The sequence below is a fragment of the Furipterus horrens genome, unplaced genomic scaffold (assembly GCF_987537825.1).
Source record: "Furipterus horrens unplaced genomic scaffold, mFurHor1.1.pri manual_scaffold_15, whole genome shotgun sequence".
NCBI classification, from domain to species: Eukaryota; Metazoa; Chordata; class Mammalia; order Chiroptera; family Furipteridae; genus Furipterus; species Furipterus horrens.
The window spans coordinates 18,416,616-18,442,659 of NW_028327185.1; the positions used below are offsets into that span (position 1 = coordinate 18,416,616).

General features: G+C 40.9%; 2 protein-coding genes and 1 pseudogene across 5 annotated transcripts in view; 2 read left to right on the forward strand and 1 right to left on the reverse strand.

The window, feature by feature from the left end:
* The first annotated feature begins 41 nt into the window (after positions 1–41).
* On the forward strand, positions 42–10,810 carry SPRTN (SprT-like N-terminal domain). The gene is made up of 5 exons (XM_090263367.1): positions 42–556; positions 1,394–1,493; positions 4,373–4,501; positions 7,406–7,655; positions 8,511–10,810. Exons 1-5 carry the CDS (start codon positions 336–338, stop codon positions 9,254–9,256), a joined length of 1,446 nt encoding a protein of 481 aa, XP_090119493.1. The 5' UTR covers positions 42–335; the 3' UTR covers positions 9,257–10,810.
* Positions 10,811–17,867: 7,057 nt separating this feature from the next.
* LOC149992484 (U6 spliceosomal RNA) lies at positions 17,868–17,968 on the forward strand (annotated as a pseudogene).
* Positions 17,969–19,276: 1,308 nt separating this feature from the next.
* The window catches only part of EGLN1 (egl-9 family hypoxia inducible factor 1), a 44,078-nt gene continuing 37,310 nt past the window's right edge, over positions 19,277–26,044 (reverse strand). For 2 of the 4 annotated variants that reach the window (XM_090263228.1, XM_090263226.1), the window contains 3 exons: positions 25,783–25,919; positions 22,753–22,820; positions 21,559–21,768 (listed from right to left, as the gene is read on the reverse strand). In XM_090263228.1, the coding sequence (XP_090119354.1) occupies positions 21,704–21,768; positions 22,753–22,820; positions 25,783–25,919 (270 nt within the window). In that variant the 3' untranslated portion in view covers positions 21,559–21,703. The other 2 variants (XM_090263230.1, XM_090263229.1) reach the window with 2 other exon arrangements.

Sequence of the window (26,044 nt, forward strand, 5' to 3'; positions counted from 1 at the left end):
TTTTTTTAACATCATAAAGGCGGAAACAGTTTCCTAAAACCCCCCTAGGCCAGAGTTCTGAGAACCCAGGTTTTGAGCCCATTAGGAGGTGGCATGCTGAGTTTTTTCTTAAGCCTCAGAATCTTGGCTTCGGCGTTTAGGGAAAGTTCAGTTCTCGGTCTCGAGCCAGTTTTCCTTAAGTTCTCGCGAGAGCCGCGGGCTGAGCCGCGAGCATCCCAACAGCCGGTATCTCCTAGTTCTACGCGGCCCTCGGAGCCTCAGTGACGTTAGTTGCGCCCGCGCCAGGGAGCGAGCGAGCCCAACCTTGGAGGAGCCCTCCCGGGAGCCTGACAGCGATGGATGAGGACCTGCTTTTGGCACTACGGCTTCAGGAGGAGTGGAATGTGTCGGTCGAGAAGCACACTCAGGCCCAGAAGCCCCTATCACTGGTGGACGAGTCGTGGGAGTTGGTGGATCCCACCCCGGATTTGCAGGCCCTGTTTGTGCAGTTCAACGATCGGTTCTTCTGGGGCCAGCTGGAGGCCGTGGAGGTGAAGTGGAGCAGTAGAATGACCCTGTGAGTTCCTAGGCCCGCTGGGTGCGGGGTTGGCAGGCAGAGCTCCTCCTCTCCCCCCTTCCCCCACCCCCTACGGACCCAGGGACCGTTAAACCAGGGGTCCGATTTCGAACGGGGCGGCTCCTCTGGTGCATTTCTCCCCTCCCTTGTCTCTCTTCCGCTCCAACAACTTGAAGAAAGCTGTGCGGCCCACCCCGCTACGGTTTGACTGAAAGCGGGCACACTGAGGAAAAAGGTTGTCTCTTTGAATCTCGCTTCAGTTGAAAAAAAAATTAACATCTCTGATTCGTCTTATGGTGCCTTAGGGCTTGGATGTGTTGTCCTTTCTTCGGTGCCATAGGACACCATCCCTTAGCAGTGAGCTGGGTGATGGAGGGGGCGTTCCCGTAGTTCTGGACACCTGGGGTCTTCAGGGGCGCCCCTGGGATCCCTTTTCTACACGGGAAGTTTGAGAAGTCCCGATGTGAAAGAATCAAGGCCTGGACGTGAACGCAGTTCTGTACCGCCTGAAATAGATAGGTCGTATGCAACCTAAAAGTAAGTGTTACAAACTTTGGAGGCGGGTTAGTGGCGATCGGGCCGTTAGCGCCACATAGCGATGAGAGTTCGTAGGAAGCGGCAGAACAGGATTATCTCCTCGGAGCTCCTGCAGCCTGGCGGGGGGGGGGGGGGGGGAGCCTCTGCGGGTCTCGTAACAAAGAGGGTATCCCTTTAAGAAAGCCGTCTGCCGTGGAGTTCTCTTATGGGCACTGCTCGGGGATGTATAAAGACTTGGTTTTTCATGTGTCCCCCTGCTGTGTGCATTCGGTAAATAACACTTTGGTGGTTGTCTTTCAGGTGTGCGGGGATATGTTCCTATGAAGGGAGCGGTGGAATGTGTTCCATCCGCCTCAGTGAACCCCTTTTAAAGTTGAGACCAAGAAAGGACCTTGTGGAGGTATTCTTTGCATAAACTTGACTCTTAGCCCAGTAATTTAGAAACTCTTACTGTTTTAGACTGCTGCGAATTAACCTGTGCACGTAAAAAAAAATCAGTTTTTCCTCTTTGCAAACTTTAATTGTGGGGCAAATAATGATCACCTTATATTTTTATAGTACTTCATAGTTAAAGACTTTGGTATAGTACCTAATTTGATATTTACAGTAACTTAGAAAATTCAGTATGTGTTATTCTCATTTTTATAAATGAGGAAATTAAGGTTCAGGGAGGTTAAATAATTGGTTTAAGTTGCATATTTAGAAACAGAAAAACTTAGGCTCCAAATCTTCCCATCGAGACACCAGTTTTGATTCTGTTAACCACCACAGTGCTGCCCTCCCAGGTCATTTAGCTGAGGTGGCAAAACCAACTGGCATGAGGGTCCTCTCCATAGCTAGAGGTATGGTCACTCCTGCTAGCAGAGGGGAGCAGTAGAAACTCCTAAATTATCTTTAATTGAGCCTGGTAAATGCCTGAAATTCTCCAAGACGCACACAGGACACAGGGTGACCTGTCTTGCCCCAATTATATCACTTGAAACGTAAGCGCAAAAGGGCATAGGGTGGTGGAGGTTGGATGGGAAATATGTTAAAGTGCGCTTGGAAAAACGAGGGATGCTGTTCTTAAGGATAATAAAACATAATGGGTTTCACCATAAAGAATATACTCACCACTGCTGAACTGTATGTTTAAAAATGGTTAAGATGGTAAATTTTTCAGAGAGGAGAAGCGGGGGAGAAAGGGAGAGAAACATGGATCAGCTGCCTCTTACACACCCCTAACTGGGAACTTGGCCGCACAACACAGGCATGTGCCCTGCCTGGGAATTGAACCGGTGACCTTTCGGTTTCAATCCACTGAGCCACACCAGCCAGGGCTAAAAGAGACAGACTTAAAAACTCATATGTTAAATGTAAAAGGATTAAAGAAGTATATTATCTGAACAGTTAACAACAGAAATGTATTGTGGTTATATTAGTACCAGACTAAAGATTTTAAGGGAAGAAGTTTCACTGGGAAAAAAAGAGGGACATTTTCATAATAATAAAATTATTAAATATAAAAACCCAAACAACCCTAAATAATAACGACACATCATAATTAAAAAGCCAAGGGTTAAATGCAAGGAGAAAATCTTAAAAGCAGCAAGAGGAAAGCAGTTAGTTACCTACAGTGGAGTTCCCATAAGACTGTGAGCTGATTTCTCAAAAGAACTCTGCAGGCTATAAGGGACTGGCAAGAAATACTCAAAGTCATGGAAAACAGGGACCTACAGCCAAGATGCTCTACCCAGCAAAGCTATCAACTAGAATCAAAGGGAAGATAAAGAGCTTCCCAGACAAGAAAAATACTAAAGAAGCTCATCATCACCAAACCAGTATTATATGAAATGTTAAAGGTCTTCTTTAAGAAAAAGAATAAAAATACGAATAAAATGGCCATAAATGCAAATGTGTCAACAATTGGATCTAAAAACCAAAATAAACAAGCAGAACAGAAATAACATAGATACAGAGGACATTCTAATGGTTGCCAGATGGGAGATGGTTGCGGGGATGGGCAAAAAAGGTGACAGGGCTAAGAAATACAAATAGGTTGTTAAAGAACAGCTGTGGGGATGTAAAGTACAGCATAGGAAGTGGAGCAGCCGAGGAACTCATACGCATGACCCATGGAGGGACTGCCTGAGGGAGTGGGGTGCTGGGTGGAGGGGGGCTAAGGGAAAAATTGGGACAACTGTAATGGCATAATTAATAAAATATAACTTAAAAATGTAATTTTTAGAACAATTTATGAAACAGCAGCATTAAATGCTTTTGTTAATTTTGCACCTAAATTTCTCCATCCTTGATGTGGAGTGCAGTGGTTTTATTTGCTTGTTTTCAAACTTTACATTAAACAATACACTCAGTTAGTTTCTCCAAATAATTCAGAGAGATCTTTCTCATTCTTTTTTATGGCTATGTAGAATTCCATTATGTGGATGTACCATAGTGCATTCAATGAGGTCCTGATTGCTAAACACTTATTTCTAATCTCTTGCCATTGTAAACAGTGCCACAATGAAAATACCTGGGACATAGGACCTTTTGTATTAGTGTGGGTATTGCTGGGTGAAAGGATAAATGCACTTGTAATTTTGTTAGATGTTACCAAATTCTCCATAGGAGTTGTACTGTTCTGTACTCCTGCCAGTGATATGTGGGAATGTTTATTTGCCTTAGTTTTACTGATGGTGTCAAACTTTACTTTTTAATTTTTTTATTTTTAAGTAACTCTTATCATGAATTTTACTGATCTTGATAAACAAGAAGTGGTATACTAGTGTAGTATTAATCTGCATGTTTTATAAATGAAGTTGAACATTTTTCATGTGTATAGGTTATTTATATATCTTATTCTGTGACTTATATGATCTTGGGCCCTTTTAAAATTAGGTTGTTGGTCATTTCCCTGTTGACTTTAGGAGCTCTTTATAGCTTAGGAGTTAATAGCCTGTAAGATAAGTTGCACATATATTTTTCTGCATTTGTCTGTTCACTTAAGGTGTTTTTTTTCCACCCATACAAAATTGTAAAATTTTTATGTAATGAATTCATTGGTCTTTAAGTCTGGATTTTGATGAGTAGATAAAAAGGCCTTCCTGGAACAGGGAGTTCCTAAGCTGAGCTCTATAGATCTCCAGGTCTTCTGTGCACAGTTTTGTGCATATGTGCTAGTACTTTTTATTAGCTTCTAAAAGGAGCCTGTGAGCCAAAGAAGGTTAAGACCCCAGGTAGAGTAAGAAAATGCATTTTTATTTCAAAAGTACCATAAATTGGTTGTTTGTGTTTCAGACCCTCTTGCATGAAATGATACACGCCTATTTATTTGTCACTAATAATGATAAAGACCGGGATGGGCATGGTCCCGAGTTTTGTAAGCATATGCATCGCATCAATTGCCTGACTGGAGCCAATGTAACGGTATGTAAAGCCACGCTCACTTGTGATATTCACGTTCATTCATTTCGTAATTCCTGGGATTTAGTTAGAAACAGAGAACTAGGTAGACACAAATACTACCTGGGAGGATTTTGCCCAGCAAGTGAGAGGCCTGGAGAAGGCGCCCGGCTGGTCTGGCAGCACCAGAGTGGAGTGGCAGCAGAGCGGCGTCTCTGGGGCCTCAGACCACATCAGGCCTGCGACCCGCCCTCCTGGTCTCCTGCCCTGCGTCCTGTCTGCTCCTTCGGTGCACCCTGTGTTCTGCTACTGTTTCATAGTCAGTCCCTTCCTCAGAAGTGTTCTTTGAATCCTGTATCAACGTGAGGTGGTAGGAGATGGCAGAGCCTGGGGTCCGAGAAGCATGAGGACGCAGACTGCTTGGTTCAGTGCTGGTTATTCACTGTGGGGCCTGCTTAACTCTTCCGCACCTCAGTGTACTCACATGTAAAATGCGGATCATAACTCCTGTCTGTGGGGTCCTTGCGAGGATTAAAGGAGAAAATACATGCAAAACATTTTAGCACAGTTTGAGTACTAATTACATATTAGTTTTTACTGTTACCAATTCATTTTATCAAATAATGCTGTTGCTTTTCTTACCTCCCACAACTCCCCTGCTTAGTTCTTGTGTTTCTAACTGAACTTTTCACCTCTGTGCCTTTCCTCAAAAACCCTTCTCTAGAATGTGCTACTTCTGTTTTTTTTGTCGACATGCTGTTGTTCATCTTTCCAGTGAGCTAAAACTTCTTTGTCCTCTGAATTAATCTCAGCAGACAGCAAAACTTTGCAAGTATTTATTCTACTTTCATACCTCTGAACACAACAGGGTGGCTCTTACTCCTCTTTCTGGACATCTATATATGATATTTTATGTAGCCAGCACTCCTACAAGGGCTTAACAGACACTGAACTGAAGTGAACCAAAAAGAACATTCATTTCTACATGGATTAAACTCTTTGGTACTTTGGCCATAGCCAGTAATCAGTTCGTTAGAGTGTTGTCCCCATACGTTAAGATTGTGGGTTCGATCCCCAGTCAGGGCACATACAAAAATCAACCAATGAATGCATAATTAAGTGAAACAACAAATGAATATCTCTCTCCCAGCCTCCCTTTCCTCTCACTTTCTCCCTTCTCTCTCTAAAATTCAATATAAAAACAAATTAAAAAAAAAAACCTTTGGTATTCTTGTTTTTCCTTCCTTTAAAAGGCAGTAAAGGCCAGTGTGATGGAAATTGACAAGTGCTAACCCTCGATATATTTTTCTGGCTGTCAGTGTTAACTTTCCGGAGCACTCATGTAATTAGTGGATAGAGTTACTTTCAACATCAAGAAAGTGGCTTGCACTAAAAACAATCACATAAAATCCAGATTAGCAAAAAAATTATGGAGCTGTCAGCATAAAAGGCTTCTAGTTTCTTCATTAGAATTTGCACTTTAAGCAGAGTCCTGGTATACTTCCTATTGCTCAGCAGGAAGAGGACATATTCTTTTATCTTGGATGCCTGTGTGTTTTTATGTAGGAGAGGTTTGATCAAGTGGACACCCTTGCTTTTTCAGGTTACATCCTGTTATAACAAACTCCACAGGGCATCCAGTTTCACACTGGAGAACATTTTTATTTTAGTGACATTGTTAAAAAGTCACATCCCCAGGCTGTAGGAGTTACAGGAGTTGGAAGCAAAACATCCAATTCCCAGATTTTGTGGCTACTGAATTAGTAAGCAGAGTTCGCAGCGTAAGAGAAAGCAGCATCTTACACACCTCTGCCCCAGACCTTTGTCCTTCAGCCTCTTCTGCTCCTAATATAATGTCCATTGTTTGCATGTTTGCCAAGTGATACAATCTTTTTGCTTATGATGGAAAGAGAGATATCTGTAGTTATGAAAAGCTCAGCATTCTTTCCTACAAAGGGAATTTATTAGACAGTTAAATGTCTTTGATTTTAAAAGTCTCATATACGGATGCTCCTTATCTTATACAGATAGTAATGTTCCACCGAAAAGACAGAAGAATAGGTACTCGTCATTTAGGAGAGTCAGTTTTAAATGGTGTGCTGCCATCCTCACTGCCACCAAGGTGGCAGGCTAACCTTCCTTTCAGGAAAAACTCTTCTCTGCCTGTCTTCTGCTTAGGTTCTAAGTAAGATTTCATCTAGGGGGTGAAACAAAACAATCCTGTTTAAGGAGTGAAAAGCACATTCACAAAGAATATTATGCTCAATGAACGAAGCTCTCCATCACTTTGTCAGCAAATACTGAGCTTCACTGTGCCAAGCCTGTATTAGTCACTAAGGATACAAAGATGAAAACATCTGAATTCTGGAGAATGTTTCACCTATAAACAGACAAAATGATGCTCCACAGGCTTAGTACAAAAACGCGAGCAAAGAGCTGTGCAATGTGAAGGGCAGGGTTTAGCGGAGGCTGCATCAGCAGGTGCTTCTGTTGTGGGGGTCCAGCACTTAAAGAAATAGTCCTCAGAACCCTTTGGGATTAATATTTACAGGGGACAATTCCAATTTAGCAGTGGGAACAATTCTTATTAGGCCTTACGTAAACTCTTGTCTTTACCCTAATTTTTGATCATTTTAAAATTTGTTTTCCAGAACTTCGAGCACGTATAAAGGCTTCGTGTTTTTCTGTAAGGTTTTTTTTCTTAGTCCACATTTTTCTGTCTTAACTGGGTTTATGAAGTATTAACTGCTGCTCTTTCCCATTAAAATGAACTTTGAACAGAAGCTAAATATAGTTGCTATCTTTCCCAAAATAAAACTTCAGAAAGCTCTGGGAAACTGGAAAGCTTTAAAAAAAGGGGTGGGGGAGGCTTATGTATTTTCTTAAAATTGTTAACTTGCTCACTCAATGGTAAAACCTTTCCACCAGATATACCACACCTTCCACAATGAGGTGGACGAGTACCGGCGACACTGGTGGCGCTGTAACGGGCCGTGTCAGTTCAGAAAACCCTACTATGGCTACGTCAAGCGTGCGACCAACAGGGCCCCCTCGGCGCATGACTACTGGTGGGCTGAGCACCAGAGAACCTGTGGGGGCACTTACATAAAAATCAAGGAACCAGAGAACTACAAAAAAGGCAAAGGAAAGGCAAAACTAGCAGCAGCAGAAAATAAAGGTAACTTTATGTGTATTTTTCCAACTTTTCAGTACTGTCCTTTTGAGAACTGGTATTAGAAGCTTAAGGATTGTTTCTAGAAAATTTCAAGTGTGACTTAAGAAAAAAGTCCTATAGTCCATGAAATGATGGTAGAAAAATATACTTTCCTCTATATAGGTGGAAGTAAAAGTAGACATTGTTTCCTCTGATGATACTTTAGGGTCAAGTCTCTTTCCCTGTTTTGACGCAGTGAGTCATTAGGAAAGAGAAGGCAAAAAGGTTGTCAAATAAAAACTAATTCAAAAAACAACTCCCAGAATATAAGTCATCACTACCCCTCTTCCTGTCATTTGGATTCTGTCCAGATGACTTCTCCTATGGACATCTGTACTGTCATTGGGAGAAGAGTATGACATGTGTATGCTAGGACTTCATCTTCAGAATGAAATTCAGTCACTGCCCTTTGAAGAGGTAACCAGATTATTACCAAGTTAATGCTTCTTCCCTTGGGAAGTTGTTGATTTAATGTGATAAGACCCAGGGACCTAAGTTGCATTTCCCAAATCTGAAATATTAAGTTGAGGAGCTATGATGCTGTGGCAGATTTTTCCCTCCTGCAATGAGAAAGGAGTCTAAGTTGGCCTTTGCAAAATGGAACACTGTATCTAAATAGGAGAGCATGTATTTTGCCCTTTGAGTTCTCTTAATACCAGTTCTCAAACTGCTAAAGATGGTCTTTCTTTCATTGACAGGTGATTATATGGATCTAAGTTAGAATGAAAACACTATGTCTTCATTTTGAAAAACTATTCTTTTAATATTTGTTGCTGTATTAATTTTGAGTCAGGAAAATTTTACTTGCCTCTTTTGCAGATAAACCCAACAGAGTTGTCCTGTTTAGTGGGAAAGGACATGTTCTAGGAGAGACAATCAGTTCACCTTCATCTGGGAAGTCTACCACTTCACGTGCTATTAATAAAACCCAAGATCTTTTAAGTCAAGCTCATTCAACAAATGCTGTAAGACCAAATTTTAAAACTGAGGTGAAACTTGAACAGAATGCTTCAAAGAAAACAACTTCTGTAGTCTCCCCTGTTCTTACTACCAGTCACCAAAATGTTTTAAGCAACTACTTTCCTCGAACATCTGTTATCAATCAAAAGGCCTTGAGAGGTGTGACTGGGTCTCCAAGGAACAGTGTAACAGTTGGTGATATCAGTAGAAACTCCGTCTTTTCTAGTTCTCAGAGAAAGGCTTCCTCTTCTAAAACAGCCCTGAGAGATTCTTTAAAAGCAGTGGAACGGACGTATGAGACTGCATCCCAAGACACAAGCGGGTCGAGAAATGAATTCCCAAGTAAACGACCCAGGATGGAGGACAAGACTGTTTTTGACAATTTTTTCATCAAGAAAGAGAAAATAGAGAGTGGTGGGGATGATCCAAAGTGTAGCTCACAGCCTGAGGCTGCAGCTCAGAATTCCAGCAGTTCATCCAGTCAGAGCAAAATGGTTAATTGTCCCGTTTGTCAGAACGAAGTTTTGGAATCTCAGATTAATGAGCACTTAGATTTGTGCCTTGAAGATGATAGCATCCAAGCCAAAAGCAGGATAAGTCTTTGAAAAAAATGGGTCTCGCTTAACACCAGTGATACCTCACCAAGACTGTCAGTCACTCAGGAAGTTCTGGTTAACACTAAAACCTGTAGTTTATAATCTAGTCCATGCAACCAGTACAAAACGTTCTATTTTATACGTGCATTTGAGATTGTAATTTAAAATGTTTGTCCAAAGGTCCTATATTTATATTCCCTCTTGCCTTATGTATACTGTTGCCCAGTTTGTTCTTGCTTGTTTACATGCAAGATTTGAGATACTTTTGTTCTTTCTTGCTCTTAAAAGGTTTTAAAATGTTCATCTTTTTACTTGCATACTTTCCTCAAAATATTTAATGAGAAACTGAATATTTGGTTAAATTGAATATTCTTACCAATATTAAAACTCATTCCCAGTACTGTTAATATTTATAGTGTTAGGCATATTGACCAAAAACAGAATCTAGAGTGCAGAGTATGTTGTGTTAGGTTACTCAAGGTATTTTTAAAATTTTTAAAACTTTCTCCTCCCAAATCTTAACAGGATATACAATTTATATTTAAAGAAATTTATTTGTTTTACTTTGGTGGCAATCAGATTTTAAAGTAGATAGAATATGGTAAAACAAAATTCTTTTGGAGTATTATTAGTAACAAATAGCCACTGTAATTCTGTAGGCCAGAGTTTAGTAGTTTTCTCAAAATTTAATAAAATGAGTGGCTAAACCTTGGAACTAAGTAGTATATATAATGGGGCAAGCCTAGTTTATATAACAGTGGGACATTATCTGAAAACAGTATTACAATCCTTTAAGCCAAAGTTGAAACTATAATAAAAGGAATACCATTTGTTTATTTAAATATATTAAATTTTTTTTTTTTTAATGTTACAGCAAAGTGGAACACACATACTTTTATAAGTTGACTTTTGTCTTATGCCTATACCTCCAGCACATTGGGATAGTCTCAAGTTTTCTTTTTTCTTAACTTTGGTGCAACGTGACCTGTTTGTACAGAAGGTGCAGAGGTCTTCACTGTGAAGCTGGGTGACCAACTGCATCAGTTGCCATAGGTGTCCTCACAGGCGCCTCTGCCCAGCTAATCCCCACAACCCCTGAATAACCAACCTGTTTTCTTTGTCATCACTGTTTAGCTGCTTTTGAACTTCATAAAGTACTACTTTGTTGATGTATGTAGCATAAGCTCATTTTTTCATTGGTCTGTAGTGTTTGTGTGGTATGCCAAAATTTATGCATCCATTCTCTATTAAGGGACATCTGAATTATTTCCAGTTGGAGCTGGCTATTACAAATAATGCTGCTAAGAACATTCTCATCATTTCTCTTAGGCATGTGCTCAGGGTTGGATTGCTGGGACACAGGGTATATTTATGGTTAGCCTTAGTAAATACTGCCAGTTTATGCTCCTACCAGCATAGGATGTGAGTTTCAAGTGTCCATTTGTTAACACCATTATCATTCCTTGTCATTTTAGCCTGTCTGGTTGAGAGTTCACGAGTTTTTATCTTTTTTTAAGTACGAAGTTGAAAAATAGTATTTAATAAATACAAAATGACTTAAAAGGTGTATTATGTTAAATATATGCAGTTACTTTTATAGAGGATCATTTTCTCTAATTCAGTTTAATAAATTATGTGCAGTTAAAACATTGTCTTTTTTATACTCACCTGAGGACATGCTTACTGATTTTAGAGGAGAAGGGAGGGAGGGAGAGAAGGAAAGAAACACTGATGCAAGAGAGAAACATCAATTGATTGCTTCTTGTGCAATCCAGGCATGTGCCTTGACTGGGAATCAAACCCCCAACCTTTCACTTCACGGACAACACTCCAACTAAGTGAGCCATACCAGCCAGGGCGCAAACATTTTTGAGCCAAACTGCCCACGGTTCTGGGTTACAATGTAAATAAGACAGTCCATGTCCTCAAGGAGCTTTACAGCCTACTTGGGGAAGGAGACAAAAGCAGATTAGCTTCAATATAGTAAGTGCTACCACTGGTTTCTGCTAGGTGCTGTGGGAACTTGACAATCAGGACGGTCCAAGGCTTCAGGCGATGATTCTTGGAGATGACATCTGAATTGCTCTAGGCGCAGTCAAGCACAGAAAAAGGCATGGAAATAGACCAGCCTATTTATTCTACACTGGGAGAACTAAGCTGTTCAAAGGAACACAGTACAAAATGTGAGAGGTATAATGGCAGAAGAAGAAAGACTAAAGACAGGACAGATCTAGCTAAGAACTGTGAGGGTAGAGACCCTATCTTATGTCCCTGATAATACACATCTGTTGGTTCAGGTGGGTATACTGGGGACTGGACAGGTCTGTAAGCCAGTCAAGAACATTTGAGAAGTGTTTTGATGGCCTCACTGGGGGCAACATAGGAGGACAGGCAGTGGCAGGATGGAGAGAGCTTGGGCTGGAGAAATAGTTACATGTAAAATCCAGAGTTGGTCTTTTTTTTTTTTTTTTTTAATATTAAGAGAGGGGAGCTTCCAACAGACTTCCGGCCAAGATGGAGGCTAGACAGACACTCTGCGTCTCCCTCCACAACTAAGAAGGAAAACAACTCCCTCAAAACTAGAAACCAGAAGTTCCAAAAAATCAAACTACATGGAAGTCCAACAAACAAAGATATAAAGAAGAAATACTCATCCAGACAGGAGGGGTGGAGCCGGGGCGGAGAGGATGCGGTGTGGTGGCGGCAGCAGCAGTGGCGGCAGGCCAGCGGAAAGCGCAGTCACACGTTTTAAAAAGTCAGGAGGGCCACCTGGGGAGTGTTCCCAGCTCTTCACCGGACCTCACAGCTCATGGTCCCAGCACCAGGGAAAATCAAGCCTCATTGCCTCTGACTGTGCAGACCAGTGGGGGTTGGGGTGGAGGCAGAAACTGCCGGTCTCAGCAGAGTCTGTTTGTTTAAAGGGCCCCCATGGTCCTAGAACATCTGGAGACCCACCCACTCTGGGAGCGACGGCCAGGGGAGCAGCTGGAGCGGTGCCAGTCCGGTGCGGAAGTGGGAGAGGTGCCTGGAAAAGAGGCGAGTGCTGGGCTGGTGGCTCTGTTCCCTCTCGGCCCCCTCCCCCACATACAGTGCCACAACGTGGTGAAACAGGTCGCCCTGTACTGGCAAATCCCTAAGGCTCCGCCCCTTACAACATAACAGGAGCGACAGCTCTACCTGGGACATGGAGGCAAACAAACACAGGAGCCTGTCAGAATGAGGAGACAGAGAAGTATGGCCCCAAAGGGGAAACGGATCAAGGTTCCAGTGGGAGAACTAAGCAATGAGGAGATAGTCAGCCTAACAGATGAGGAGATAGACAACCTAACAGATGCAGAATTCAAAACGCTGGTGATAAAGATGCTCATAGGCTTGATAGATATGCTTGACTATGGCAGATGCATAAGGGAAGAAGTGAAGGCTATGCTAAGTGAAATGAAGGAAAATCCACACAAAACCAATGGTGAAGGGAAGGAAACGAGGGTTCAAATCAATGATTTGGAACACAAGAAAGAAAAAAAATCAACCAGTACAGAATGAGGAAGCAAGAATTGAAAAAAATGAGGAAAAATTCCCAAATTTTGCGAAGGAGATGGACATACAGGTCCAGGAAGCACAGAGGGTCCTGGGTGAGCTGGACCCAGAGGGGACCACACCAGGACGCATCATGATTGAGATGCCAAAGGTGAAAGATAAAGACAGAGTCCTGGGGGCAGGAAGAGAGAGGTGGAGAGCCTGCCTACAGGGGGGTGCCTATAGGACTAACAGCTAGGACACTCTGCAGGCAGGAAGGGACTGGCAAGCACTATTCAATGTGATGAAAGGCAGCCTGCAACCAGGACTACTCCCTCCAGCAAGGCTATCATTTGGAATGGAAGGGCAGATGAAGTGCTTCCCAGACAAGGTAAAGCTAAAGGAGTTCATCCTCACCAAGCCATTATTATATGAAATGTCAAAGGGACTTACTTAAGAAAACAATCAAAACTATGAACACTAAAATGACAACAAACTCACAAATATCAACAAGTGAATCTAAAAGATAAAAACAAAATCCAACTAAGCAAACCAGAATAGGAACAGAAACATAGGTACGGAGATCATTGGGAGGGCTATCAGCTGGGAGGGGAGTGTGGGGAGGGGGAGAAATGGAGAAATGATGCAGGGACCAAGAAGCATAATCGAGAGTTAAGAATAATATAGGAAAGGTGAAGCCAAAGAACTTATATGCACGACCCATGGACATGAACTAAGGGGGATGGGATTGCTGGAGGGAAGGGGTACTGGGCAGAAGGAAGCAAAGGGGAAAAAAATTGGGACTACTTAACAACATAATAAAATATACTTTTAAAAAAAGGGAGAGGGGAAAGGAGGGAGGAGAAACACTGATGTGGGACAGAATCAGAGATTGGTTGCCTCATGTATATGTCCTGATGGGGGACTGAACCCACAACCCAGGAATATGCTCTGACCAGGAATTGAACCAGTGACCTTTAACTTTGCAGGACAACACCCAACCAGTTGAGCCACACTGGTCAGGGCAAGAGTTGGTCAAGTTTTAAGAATGATGGGAATACATTAGCTGAAAAAAAAAATACCCTTAAGTTCAATTTGGAATTAAATAAGCCTTCACTTCAGTTTGCTAAGAACTTTTGAGAAAACATGCACACTAAGAATTCTGTTAGTCTCAAATTTGAGTCATTTGCTACATTATATCAAAGAAAGTTTTCTGTTCTATTGATTTAAGTTTTTCCCTTTTAAAGCAAGTTGCTACCCTAATACAAAGCCAATGATTCTGCGTCAACCTTTAAATGCTATGGCCCTTTATTTTGGGTAGGAGAGCAGACTTTATTTTGAATTTTTAAAGTCAAGGTTATATGTTATCTAGCCAAACCAACTAAATTTAGTGTTTTGTCCAGACAAAAAAACTTAATATTCCATTGTTCCAAAGCTCTGAGACTATTTTTTTCAAGGCTGATAGGATTTTTAAGTAAATTAGAATGTCAAAATGAAAACATCTGCTGTATCTCATTGGGCTACTGTAAGAACAGAGCTAAACTCTTTGTAGTTTGTTCATCGTTATTGAGAGACAATGGTTTCCTGTTATTCTGCCTCCAGTTTTGTAGTTGAGGCTATTGTTGCTGTTCTAGCAATTTGTTGTGGTTGTTGACAAGCAGCATATCCACCAAATGAAGTGAAACTAATATGTAATTATTATTACAGATTAAATGGCCCAGGGAGTTGATAACAGAAAAGGATGCCATATGATTAGCTCTCCCTCACTTTTTGTTTTGTTAACATTCCACTAGAATAATAGAAGTTACATGACTACATACTTCATCACATGAAATAAAGTCTTTCTTAAATGACTGTGGAACCACATCATAACTAAAGTTATACAATACTTTAGTTATGATATGGTAGTTTGCTGTCTTCAATGCTGGTACTAAACCAACCACCAGATTTACCCTCTTGTTTACTGAACACCAGGTGGCGCTCCTGTAAGTTAAATTTCTGTGAAATACCCCAGGGCAAAGTCAATGAACAAGAGAAAAACTTGCCCACAACTGTAGTAACAGCCAGTTCTGATTCATAAAAAGGAAAGGATAGCTTATGATCTCAAGTCCTGTGAGAGGGAACACAGCAAACTAAGAGTGTGTGCCTGTTCAAACAAGCAAGGACTCAGCTACAGGGCACCTGCATCTCCCTACACTTGTTTTTACTTCACTTTTTATTCTGAATACCAACACAAGAGTCTTACGCAAGAAAGAAACCAGTACCCACACAGAGCAAAACACGGTAATCTCCAACAGGAAGTCTTCCAGACAAGGCAAGACCTATATACTTTGTGACTGTTTCTGAAATTAGTCTTCTTCCTTGCACTACGCCTGTCAACACTGCTCTCTATCCTCTAAGTCGGTCTGAAAGCTTCCTAGGACATACATAATGTCCTCACCCCTACATTAGAGGTCCAATAGAACAAAGAAGAGCCTCTTAGATTCTTGGTGTTGAATGAATGAAATGGCTAGGCATTTCTCAAATTCCACTGTTGTCTGCTTTTGCAAAAACACCTTAAGGAACACCTGCTCTTCTCCATAGTTCTCCAAAGAATCAGAAGTGTGTGTATTTTCAAGCTAGATAACTCTTAAGACACAAATCATGACACACTGTAAGCATTCCTTGCAAACTCCAAACAGCTGACCCCTGAACAACATGGGCTTGAACAGGGCAGGTCGTTATGTGTGGATTTGTTTTTTCAATAAACACGGTAAATGTATTTCCCTCACAATTTTCTTAAAATTTTTTCTTCTCTAGCTTACTTTATTGTAAGAATACAGTACATAAATAACACATGAAATATGTGTTAACGGTTATTGATAAGGCTTCTAGTCAACAAGCTATTAGCAGTTAAGTTTGGGGGAGTCAAGTTACCTGTCATTTTTGACTGGGAATAGGCCCCTCTACCCCCTGCATTGTTCAAAGGCCAACAGTGTATCAAACCTGTATCAACACTGAAGAAACTGGAGGGTATGTTTTTACAAGATTCCTCACAAAAATTTTTTATGTATACATTTGAAATAATTCAATACATATAAATGTGTAGACACATAAATGGTTTTCAGTAACTCATTTATAAAGACACACCACACTTATCTGTTCAATTGCATTAGCACGAGATATTTAAACAGCCACCTCCATACGACCCACAAGGTGAAGTCCAGCTTCCTAACATGATGTCTGAGTCATGCATATTGTGCATCTGTAGCTTGTCCGTCCTCGGTACCGCATAGGATTTCACTATGTAAGCAAACCACAGTGCATGCGCGAGTCCAACCTTTCTAACTCTGTTCTGAACTCCTGGCTGCTTTCCTACTTTTTAATGCCCTTCATTACATTTTCAGTTGAATCTATTCTTTTTTGGGTACCTTATATAATAATTTTATCTTTTTCCTTTTCTTTACTGAGTAATATCAACTCTTGTTTCACAGCTTCCTGATGATTTTTTTGCCTTTTGGTCCATTTTTTATTGAGATTTTGAGTTTCTAATTTCAGGTGTTAATTTTTATTTCTGCCAAGTCCTGTTCAAGGTGTTTAATTCAGACTGGGTATTGTGTTCAAGTTTTCTTCTGCCTATGGTTGACGAGAGAATTTTCCTGAGCTGTACACTGATTGTTTTCTTCTTATTGTAGTGTTTATAGATGTTGTCTTCCTTTTTCTGCCCATTTGAAAGACATCATTTTCTTTGACTTACAAACGCAGTTGGTCCTAAGGACAGGGGTGTGTGGCTTCTGGGGTTTATGACTCAAGAGTGTTCTCTTCTGTTGGGTCAGTGAGATGCAGCACTTCTGAGACCATGAGTCTGTACGGTGTTGGGGAGATTTTTATGAAAGAGATTCCAATTTGGGCAGCTGCCAATATTTACTGGAAAACCAGAAGTCCAAGTACCTCCCCTTAAATATGAACACACAAGCAAGAATTGCCAGATGTATGAGGAAAACTTCTAATGTGAAAGACAAAAAGTAACAGAAAGGTTAAACACTGTATCCATTAAATGGAACAGGTTGTTATATATTTTTTAAAAAATTTAGAGACCAAAAGAGAGCTCTTGGAGGAAAAACCTAAGAGCAAACATAAAACCCCTGCTGGGATAACGGGGGTGGAGGTGGGGGGGGGTGTGGACAGATGTTAATAACTAGAAGAGAAGCAACAGGCTCCAACCAGATGTTCCAGAAAGAGCAGAGCAAGTGGAGGAGAGAAATAATATAACAATTTAAGAAAATGTCCCCAAGTGTAGGGCGCAAACTTAATAGTCCACATGCCTAGCATACGAACTGTGAGTACAGGCACACACCAAAGCACACTCCTAAGACTCCAGAGCCCTGGGGACAGAGAAAAATTCTGAGTGCCCATAGAGGAAAATCAGATTACATATGAAGAATTAGGAGCAGGAATGGCTTCAGATTTCTCAGCATCCACACTGGGACCCAGAAGCAGTGAGGCAATGCCTTCAAAATTCTGAAGGCAAACCATTTCCAAATGAGGTTTGAAACTCAAGAGTAAAACAAAGACATGGTCTCAGAGAATTTACCACCCACATGCTAGTTCACAGGAAGTACTGAAGGGCATGCTTCTCCAGACTGAGGAAGTAAGCCAAGAAAGAGGAAGTATGGGATCCAGGAAACACACGATCCAGCACAGAGTGGTGAAGGGATCCCCAGAACAACAGAGGCTGGGGATCAAAGGAAGACAGCTGTGCAGCCAGCACAAAAGGCAATCACTCCACAAAGTTGCAGGTGAGAGGCCACAGGGAAATAAATGAAGACTCAAGACATTAAGGGAAGAAATAAATTGTGGAAATCACCATGGTTTACTCTTGTCCCAGCTTTGACTTGCATACACAGTCTAACAATTAACCTAAGTTACGACACAATTACATAAGGAAGGTCAGGGGATGTGGCATGCACTTGTACAGATGTGGTCGGGATGGTGAAGGAGGGCTGGAAAGAGACCTCCGCGCTTCTCTTCCATGTTGGGAAGTCAGAGATAGGGCCTAACACTGAAAAATCAAGATGCAGCGACGTAATGATGTTATTTTGACCTAACTGGGTGAAGTCCCAAAGAATCGCTTCGGCAGCACATATACTAAACCTGGGGCAACAGAGAAGGTTCGCATGGCTTCTGCACAAGGATGAATCACAAACTGGTGAAATGGTCCATACTTCTTTTAAATGTTACTTCTCTGATCCTGTTTTAATTGTAAATGAAGATAAAGTTGGCTCTGCTTACTCTTTGTGTTCTGGGAGAAAAATGTAAGGGTATTTTATAGAACACCATAGAAATGTTAATAATTTTGGCAAAAAAAAAGTCTTAATCTCAATACAAAGGACACCTTTCCCAACCGCCTTCACAATACACCTTGCTCAGAGTTAAAACATCCATTCAAAATAAGAGCAGTAGCTGCCTGCAGCTACATAAGACTCTCCCTGTCTTGGGAAGTTGCTAACGTGTGCTGTACTTATAAAAGCATTCCAGCTCACAAGGCCATTCCCTTTCCCTATCGTCCATCCTTGAACTTGGCTCTATTTCAGGTAATCACGAAAAGAATCTGCATTAAAACCAAAAGCGGAATCTGGGGAATGTAGCCCTGACCTCAGATGTCCAGAACACTATTCCTGCAGCAATGAAGACTGGGCATTTATATATGGTATAAATATGTGTCACCACAGTCTTCGGCTGGAACACAGCCCTCACTCCTGGACCATGTGCACCTGTGTTTCATTTAGGTCTCACACAACTCCGTCAGTCTGGAGCTGTTGTGCTTATTTTCAGATGAAAAAGGCTTCAACGGTCACAGCATTAGGTGGCTGAGCTAGAACTAAATAGATGTGTCCATTCTGTCAGGGCTCCCTTTACTACCCTGCCTCATTTAAGTCGTCGTCACCTCTAACTCATCTGCCCTCTCCTTTAATTCACCCAGCTATATTTCAGTACAATTTTCCAAATGCCCAAAGATAGGCTGGAAAATTACTAAACCACCACACTAAAAAAATGTTTAAGTAAGAGATAAATAAACATATACGCTGATCTCACATTATAAAAGCCCATGTATTTTAGTCTATGACCACAAAAATTAACTTTCTTATATATGCAATAGGACATCTATGACAATTAGAGATAAATATCTAATGCCCCTGGTCCTTTCTGCAGTAGAGAGGTGACACAGATATGCTCAAGAGCATGGATGTGTTAGAGTAATTTTTAAGATCCTATTAAAAGGGACAGGCTCCAATGTTGAGTATCTACACACAGAGCTCATAGACTCCAAGGGCAGTCCAGTTACCCCCAGGGTCTCTCACCACTGAACTCCTGTTTTTACTGCTTTTCCTCTTTCCCTTGTTATCGTTTATAAAAAGTAATAGCAAACATTCAGGACGAAGCAGAGATGTGTGATAGACAAGCACATTATCTGATGGAAGGGCCTATGCGATAAAGGATTGAAAAACAAAAGAAGACAGATGGAAATGACAACTGTAAGTTTTCCAAGAACATTTATACATCGTTTTAATTAGATTAGCTTTACAAGCAACTTGAGAGCTCTTTCATAATGAAACATTGCTTTTCAAATTACATGACTTTAGAGTCTATCTGTATATGAATCCTGAAATTCTTTGCCTGCTGTTTATAAAGGTCTGTGTTTCACAGCTGGTTAATTTGTTGAATAAAAACATCATTAGAAGCTTTATCTTTAACCAGGATTAAACACATATAGGCCACAAGTAATTTTAAATTTTGTTTTAAATAAGAGTCCTGGAGCTTGGTGACAGGTTAACGGTCCCACTAACACGAAATGAACAGAGTTCAAATGTATATTAAAGAAATGGCTATCCTGACTTCTTGATCCTTTCACAATGATCTCCAAGAAATTACATAAATTCTTCCAAAAAACAAAAACAAAAACAAAAACAAAAGAACAACAACAACAAACAAACTCTAAGACCTATCCGGCAGCACAACCCACACAGCAGAATGGACGTCTGAATGACACGGGGCTCCCAGGTTAGCAGGCGGCTGCTGCGCACCCTGACCATCAGACAAACCGCCCATCAACACAACACCACTTGTACCAGGTTTCAAAATGGCAGCGCGTGTGAGGGGGCCGAAGGCAGCACGCTGCACTGCAGACCAGATGGCAAAGACAGCTTGCGCGCCCAGGCAGGCTGGCAGAGGCACTTACTGTAGAGATGTTAGGTTGGATTATCTGGAACAAGGAGAGGAAGTGGAACAAAACTGAACACGGGCAAGGAAAAACATACACTACAGTTCTCTCCTGCAAGTTCTGCTAAGTAAGATTGCAATACTGAATGTTAATCCCACCCTAGGTCTACACTGTCAGTTTCACTAAACAATTTTTTTCATGTTTTACATGAACAATATCAATCTTTTAATAAAAATTACTGAGCTTTCCACAGAAAAGGTCTCTAATTGAATACAAACTATACAAATGCTAAACTGTCATTAAGTTGAAATATACAGAAATATTTCTGTACACTCACATCATTTTGGCAAAGAAGATCAAGGACAGAGATAGAAAACTGAAATAGGCATCCCAGCCAGAATGCATGCAAAACATGGATGCCACCCTGTGCGCTTTGCCTAGGACACTGGAGTCAAAGACATCCGTCCCGACTTGGACATTAAGTAAACAAGTCTGGGAGGCCTTGTGTGATTTTGTAATATTCCCTTTTTTTTTCTTTCTGAAAAGTAGAAGAGATAACTCATAAAACATAAAAATTAAGTTATCTCGCTTTCCCTTCGTTTGAGTACTGATAACGAGGCCAGCATCCCATGCGGGGAACGCCTCAGCAGCGGCCCGAGGAGTCACTGCACTGAGTCTGTGGTCACACAGGCCACTCTCCATGCACGTGCTCTCCCCTTGATGCCACCCAACAGGCACAAGGTCTGGCCTGAGGATCAGATGGGTCACAGGAGTAGGAAAACATAATAGCAAAACTGGACGTGCAACCCACCCGTCGGGAAGCGAGAGGAAAAGCCTCAGGAACGGGGATGTTACCCTCTACACTGTAGGAGACACTGGAAAGCTTGTGGAAGCCCTTTATCTTGGGAACTTGATGCTAAAGGTAACCTCAGGTTCATCTAGTGCCAGTCACTAGTGTATTTTTTTTTTAACTTAAAATATAAAACTTTATTTTTCTTACTGTCTTTTTTCTTATAAAACATTCAAAACTAAGTTATTGGTAGTAAATGGTGATGGTTTTACTGTTATGTTTCATTATTAACAATGTTAAAAAACAACAGCAGCAATTTTTAAGAGTTCAAATTAGTGTAAGACAGGACTATAAAACAATCCAATTTTTTAGCTGGTAATTAAAGTGCTCCTTATTTTAGGTAAAAAGAAAATTAAAGTAACTATCAGTCACTGGCAACAATCATTATAAGCGGTCTTTTAGGGCAAAATTTAATAATATGAAGAGGTTTACAAAAATAGATTGATGCTACTTTGGGGAATAATACTGTAATCTTTTCTCAATTAAGTTTTGATAAATTGTACCTGATCATACAAAAATTACTTCAAATTCAAACGTGACTATATAAAAAAGGGAGAGATGAAACGAACTCAGCTCGGTGACAGATCTGGAAAAATATGTGAATGCAACGACTACTTCGGGCACTTATTTCACGTCCAGATGTAAATACCGTTTTCAGCCGACAGCTTATAGTCTTCCCACAGCAATCACAGGTCTGGGGTCAGTCACGCAGTACAAAGCCACACAGTCAAATCTTCTTTCTGATGCAACACAAAAAAGTTGTTTCTGTTTCCTTATTAAAATGCCAACTGGTTGTTTATTTTTCTTTATCCCATTTATTTGCAGTCACAGTTAACAAACAGCGCCAACAATTATTGTAGGTGAAGTGGGGTATTGCTGGATCGAAGTCTCTCTATAAGACGTCTTTACTGATTGAATCAGAAGGTTTATTTAGTTCAACCCTCACACCTTTTTCACCTGCAAGGTAAAACAAAAACAACAAAAATTCATTCATTAGGCACCAGAGAGCTTCTGTTACTGCTTCCCACCGAGTTCCTAACAGTGTGCACAAGGTTTCAACTTTGCAAACATACGTCACGTGGAAATTGTCACACCTGCACTTTCCAAAGCTGCCCTAAGCACTGTACTATGAGTGTGTGACTCAGAGCTAGTGTACCTTTAAAGGGGAAAACCATTCTCAACACAGAGATAATGATTTTGTCTTCTTATTTTAAAAGTAATTTGAATTGCTATAAAATAGTAGTACGTTCTGCGTCACAATTTTTATAGTTTTATAAAAGGCTGACCTGGGATTACCAATGGTTCATGAAAACACAGCCAGTCGATCACTTCTGGAGATAGAAGGGAGGGTTAAAGAAAAGGCATGTAAGTGGTCCGTCCCATGGAGCACTAAGACCCACTACTCCAGGACACAGCCCGTCTGTGGGGGGCGCGCGGGTCAGGGGACGGAAGGACCTCAAGCTCAGTACAAGTGTGCTGACCTATGGCCGCCACTGGCAGCTACGGACTCTACAGACCTATGTAATGTATTGATTCTGTCATTCCCTTCATCTCCTTTGTATCGATTCTCATGTCCCCATTCAACATGGAAGACCTGAGTACTCTAATTTAGAGCATGTATGTCCAAAAAGGAAGAGATATTGATTTGCTCTGAACGGGAGAATGAGAGGAAGCCAGATGGCAGTTACCAAGAGTTCTGCACAGCCTGTGACTGAAGAGGGGAATGACAGGAAAACTCAGCTTGTATCAAAATAAGTTTCTCAGACTTCTTTGCCTCAAACACTCCTACTCTTTGGACAGTTTTATTTTTTTTAAATTAAAGATAACAATGAAGATGACTTAAGAGAAGTTCTCTTTTAAATAAGGGAATTAAGGAATGTGACAAAATCAAGGACAGTGGCACTGTCCTTCCAGTGTCCCCTAGCCCCAAATGCTGTTTACCTGTTTGATATTTTACTTTAGCTCGTGCTCTCTCATCTGCATCAAAATACCAAACAGTTATTGCGTACCTAAAAGAAAATTCAGAATAGGGTAAGAATGATCACACTTGGGAAAAGAAAGTGATATGCTGTTGCAACGGTCTATAAAACGTGTAATGTCAAAATGTCACAATCAGAATGCTACCAGAGGAGATAAATGAGTCCAGTCACAACCCACTTATCCAGAAACCCCAGCCCTAGCCCTCAGAATACAGCAGAGAACAGAGAAAGCTCAAATTGATTTTGCAAAGTCGATGAGTTTTATGACTTTCTTAATGCCTAATAATCTGCTTGATCGTTCTGCAAGCTCACAGCAGTCCAGAAACAGATACTAAGAAGGTAAAAGAATGGCCGCTGCGCTATCAACAGCACAAGCTCTGAAAGAAGAGAAGAGAAACAGAAAAGGACCGGGCCTGGCACTTTTTAGTGACAGGAAGGGCTAATAGTCTCCGACATCACTACATAACAGCAAAGAATCACGATGCATGTTTACAATTATATAACCTTGAGTCACCCAGAAAGACTTAAATTATGCAAAGAATTTGTTTAGGATTTTCATCCAAACAATTATACTGTGTTTAGACAAAGTTTAGCTAAAATTCATCTTTCTGAAAATTTCACTTATTTGGAATATATCATTCCACAAATAAATGAGGGCTCTGGTTTATTAAATACTATAAAGCACACAGCTACACCTCTTGGCACACACACAACAGGAAGTGAAAGCATGCTATGGTCAATTCCGTAGCAGAACAAAGCAATTAAAGCATCTTGCAGATTCCGGCCAGTATTCACTGGGGGAAAAAACAACACTGATCAAATGAAGAGCCAGTAAATGTGACAAAGCTAAATCCTGTAAAATACCTGAAGAGTCAGAGTCAGGGGCAGCGTGGAATCAGAGTCTGAGAATCTGGACAAGTGGGGCAACTGAGGCCCACAGATCACTCAGTTGGTGAGTGACAGAGCTGAGGTCACAGTCTAGCCTCCTGACTTCCAGATTCTGCTCTTCCTAACACCTTTCTCGCTATCTAGAGTCTTCTATTTTTCCAAGGGCTTGGCAGTAGGAAAAGGGCACAGATATATGATTATATATCTCTTTTGCCCATGCTCCATACTTTGTTACTTAGTAATCAGAGTTCTGAATATCTGGATCAATTCCCCTCTCTACCACCCTAAGTCCTTACCATAAAACCACTGTACACTACTACGTATCACCTTACTTCTCCCTCCTTATCTCCCGCTGACCTACTTAAACAACCCTCCTTGCTCTCATCTCTGCACTGGAACTAGACCGGCCTTGTCCTTTCCTCCCAGGGCTTTATCACCATTTCTGTCCTCTCTGCTTCATGGCAATCTAGGTCCAGCTGACTTCTTCTTGATGCCGGACACCGACCCACCTTCCACACAATTCACACCATCTCCTCCTAACTCCTGTGGCACGACCCCCGCCCTCCATAACCATCTGGCATTTGGTTACTACCTAAAGATGTGTGTTACCTCTTTATCTGCAAAGGATACAACCAGATCATGCTCCATGAAAAGGAAGGTCTGTGAGATGGTTTCTAGGTCAGAAAGGGCCCTAAAGAAGGAGCAGGGGCAGACCTGGGCCCTGGATGTCAAGAGAAGACATGGGATTCAGGCCAACATGTCATATATGTTCCAGGACCCCCAGTTTCCATTTCAGTGTCTTAGGATTTCTAGCCACACACAGCTCGGCTTGCTACTCACTATATGAATTAGGGCTGAAGGCAAATAGCTCGAAGAGAAGCAAGAACAAAGTGAGAAATGACAAAGTGAGAATCTGACTTCATCAAAGGCTGGCCTGTCTCTAACATCATTTTTAAAAGCTAACTCTTCTTCCAATGTTGACGGTATGCCTCTTGTCACCAGGTCTAAGCTACTACATGCCAGTAATTCACTATCAGGACATTCCAAGTCCTTTCGATAATGAAAAATAGATATTTAATACATAGTGCTATTTTTATACCAATATTTATTCTTAGAACAATGTCTGTGACATCTTCCATTTTAAAGTCTTAACAGTTTAATTGAGTCAGGGTAAATAGTAAAATAATTTAAATAGTACATTAAACATAATGGGTTTAGAATATTAAATCTTGTTTAAAAAAAGATTATAATGTAGGAAAAGGTGCTATTATTAAAGTTAAAGGTTTATTTTTCTAACCTTAACTGTCACGCACGACAACCTTTTCTTTCCTCCATTCTTCTTTCTCTTCACTTCCATTCCCTGGTTACCTCTTGGTTTCCTACTCTGTATCATTTTTTTGCATCATCTCTTCCCCATCCCCCGCCCCCACCGTTTAAAAAGCTGCCCTTTCCCTTCTCCATCTCCTCTTTCTATTTCAAGTGAGCACAGTTGTCCCGTGAACAATAAGGGTTTGAACTGCAATGGGTCCACTTATACGCATACTTTTTCAAAAAAAACTTTAATATTTTATTTCTTACGATTTTTAAAACATTTTCTTTCTTCTAGCTTACTTTATTGTAAGAATACCATATAAATATATATGTATATAAAACATTAAAAATATGTGTTAATTGACTGTTTATGTTACCAGTAAGGCTTCTGTCAAGAGTAGGCTATTAGGAGTTATATTTTTGGGGGGAGGCATCAAAACTTACACACAGATACTCGATTGCACGGGGGTCTGCGTGCCCTTATCTACGCATTGGTCAAGGGCCAACTACTCTCACAAAATCACAGGATGAACAGCAGTTATGAGATAAACAAAATGAGAAGATGGGGCTGGAAAGATGAAGGGCTTGTGCTTCCATTTTACCCCAAACACAGAGTGGCTGTGTAAAGAAAGTCACATTTAGTACTAGCTGTGAATAAATCTTGTAAAACCATTCAAATGAAAAGTTGTGACTGAAGCATTATGGTACAAGTAACTGAAAACTTAACCTTATCTTATTGATCCCTTCTGTCCTGCCATAATCTTTACCAACTGTTTCTTAAAAGGAACACTACCTTGTAGCATATGCTGGTTGTACTTCATGAGGGTTCCGACGGTCAGACCAGAAAAACAGCAGTCTATCAAATTTAGGTTCAATGTCAGCAAACTGGGCTTTGCCTTCTGGAAAAATTCGAAGTATACCTCCACTTACCTAGGAAAAGAGCCAAACATCTAAGTATGAGTAACCAAGAATGCTACAAAATTAAATTTAAGGGGGGAAAAGACCATTACAATGAATCAAAATTCCTAACTGGATTATTCACAGATATATCTCAG

What these genes read in the sequence shown, in the direction of transcription:
- SPRTN (XM_090263367.1), top strand. Translation starts at nt 336, where the DNA reads ATGGATGAGGACCTGCTTTTGGCACTACGGCTTCAGGAGGAGTGGAAT. An exon ending in TGGAGCAGTAGAATGACCCT is followed by an intron (nt 557 to 1,393) that starts GTGAGTTCCTAG and finishes GTTGTCTTTCAG; the next exon opens with GTGTGCGGGGATATGTTCCT. An exon ending in AGCAGCAGCAGAAAATAAAG is followed by an intron (nt 7,656 to 8,510) that starts GTAACTTTATGT and finishes CCTCTTTTGCAG; the next exon opens with ATAAACCCAACAGAGTTGTC.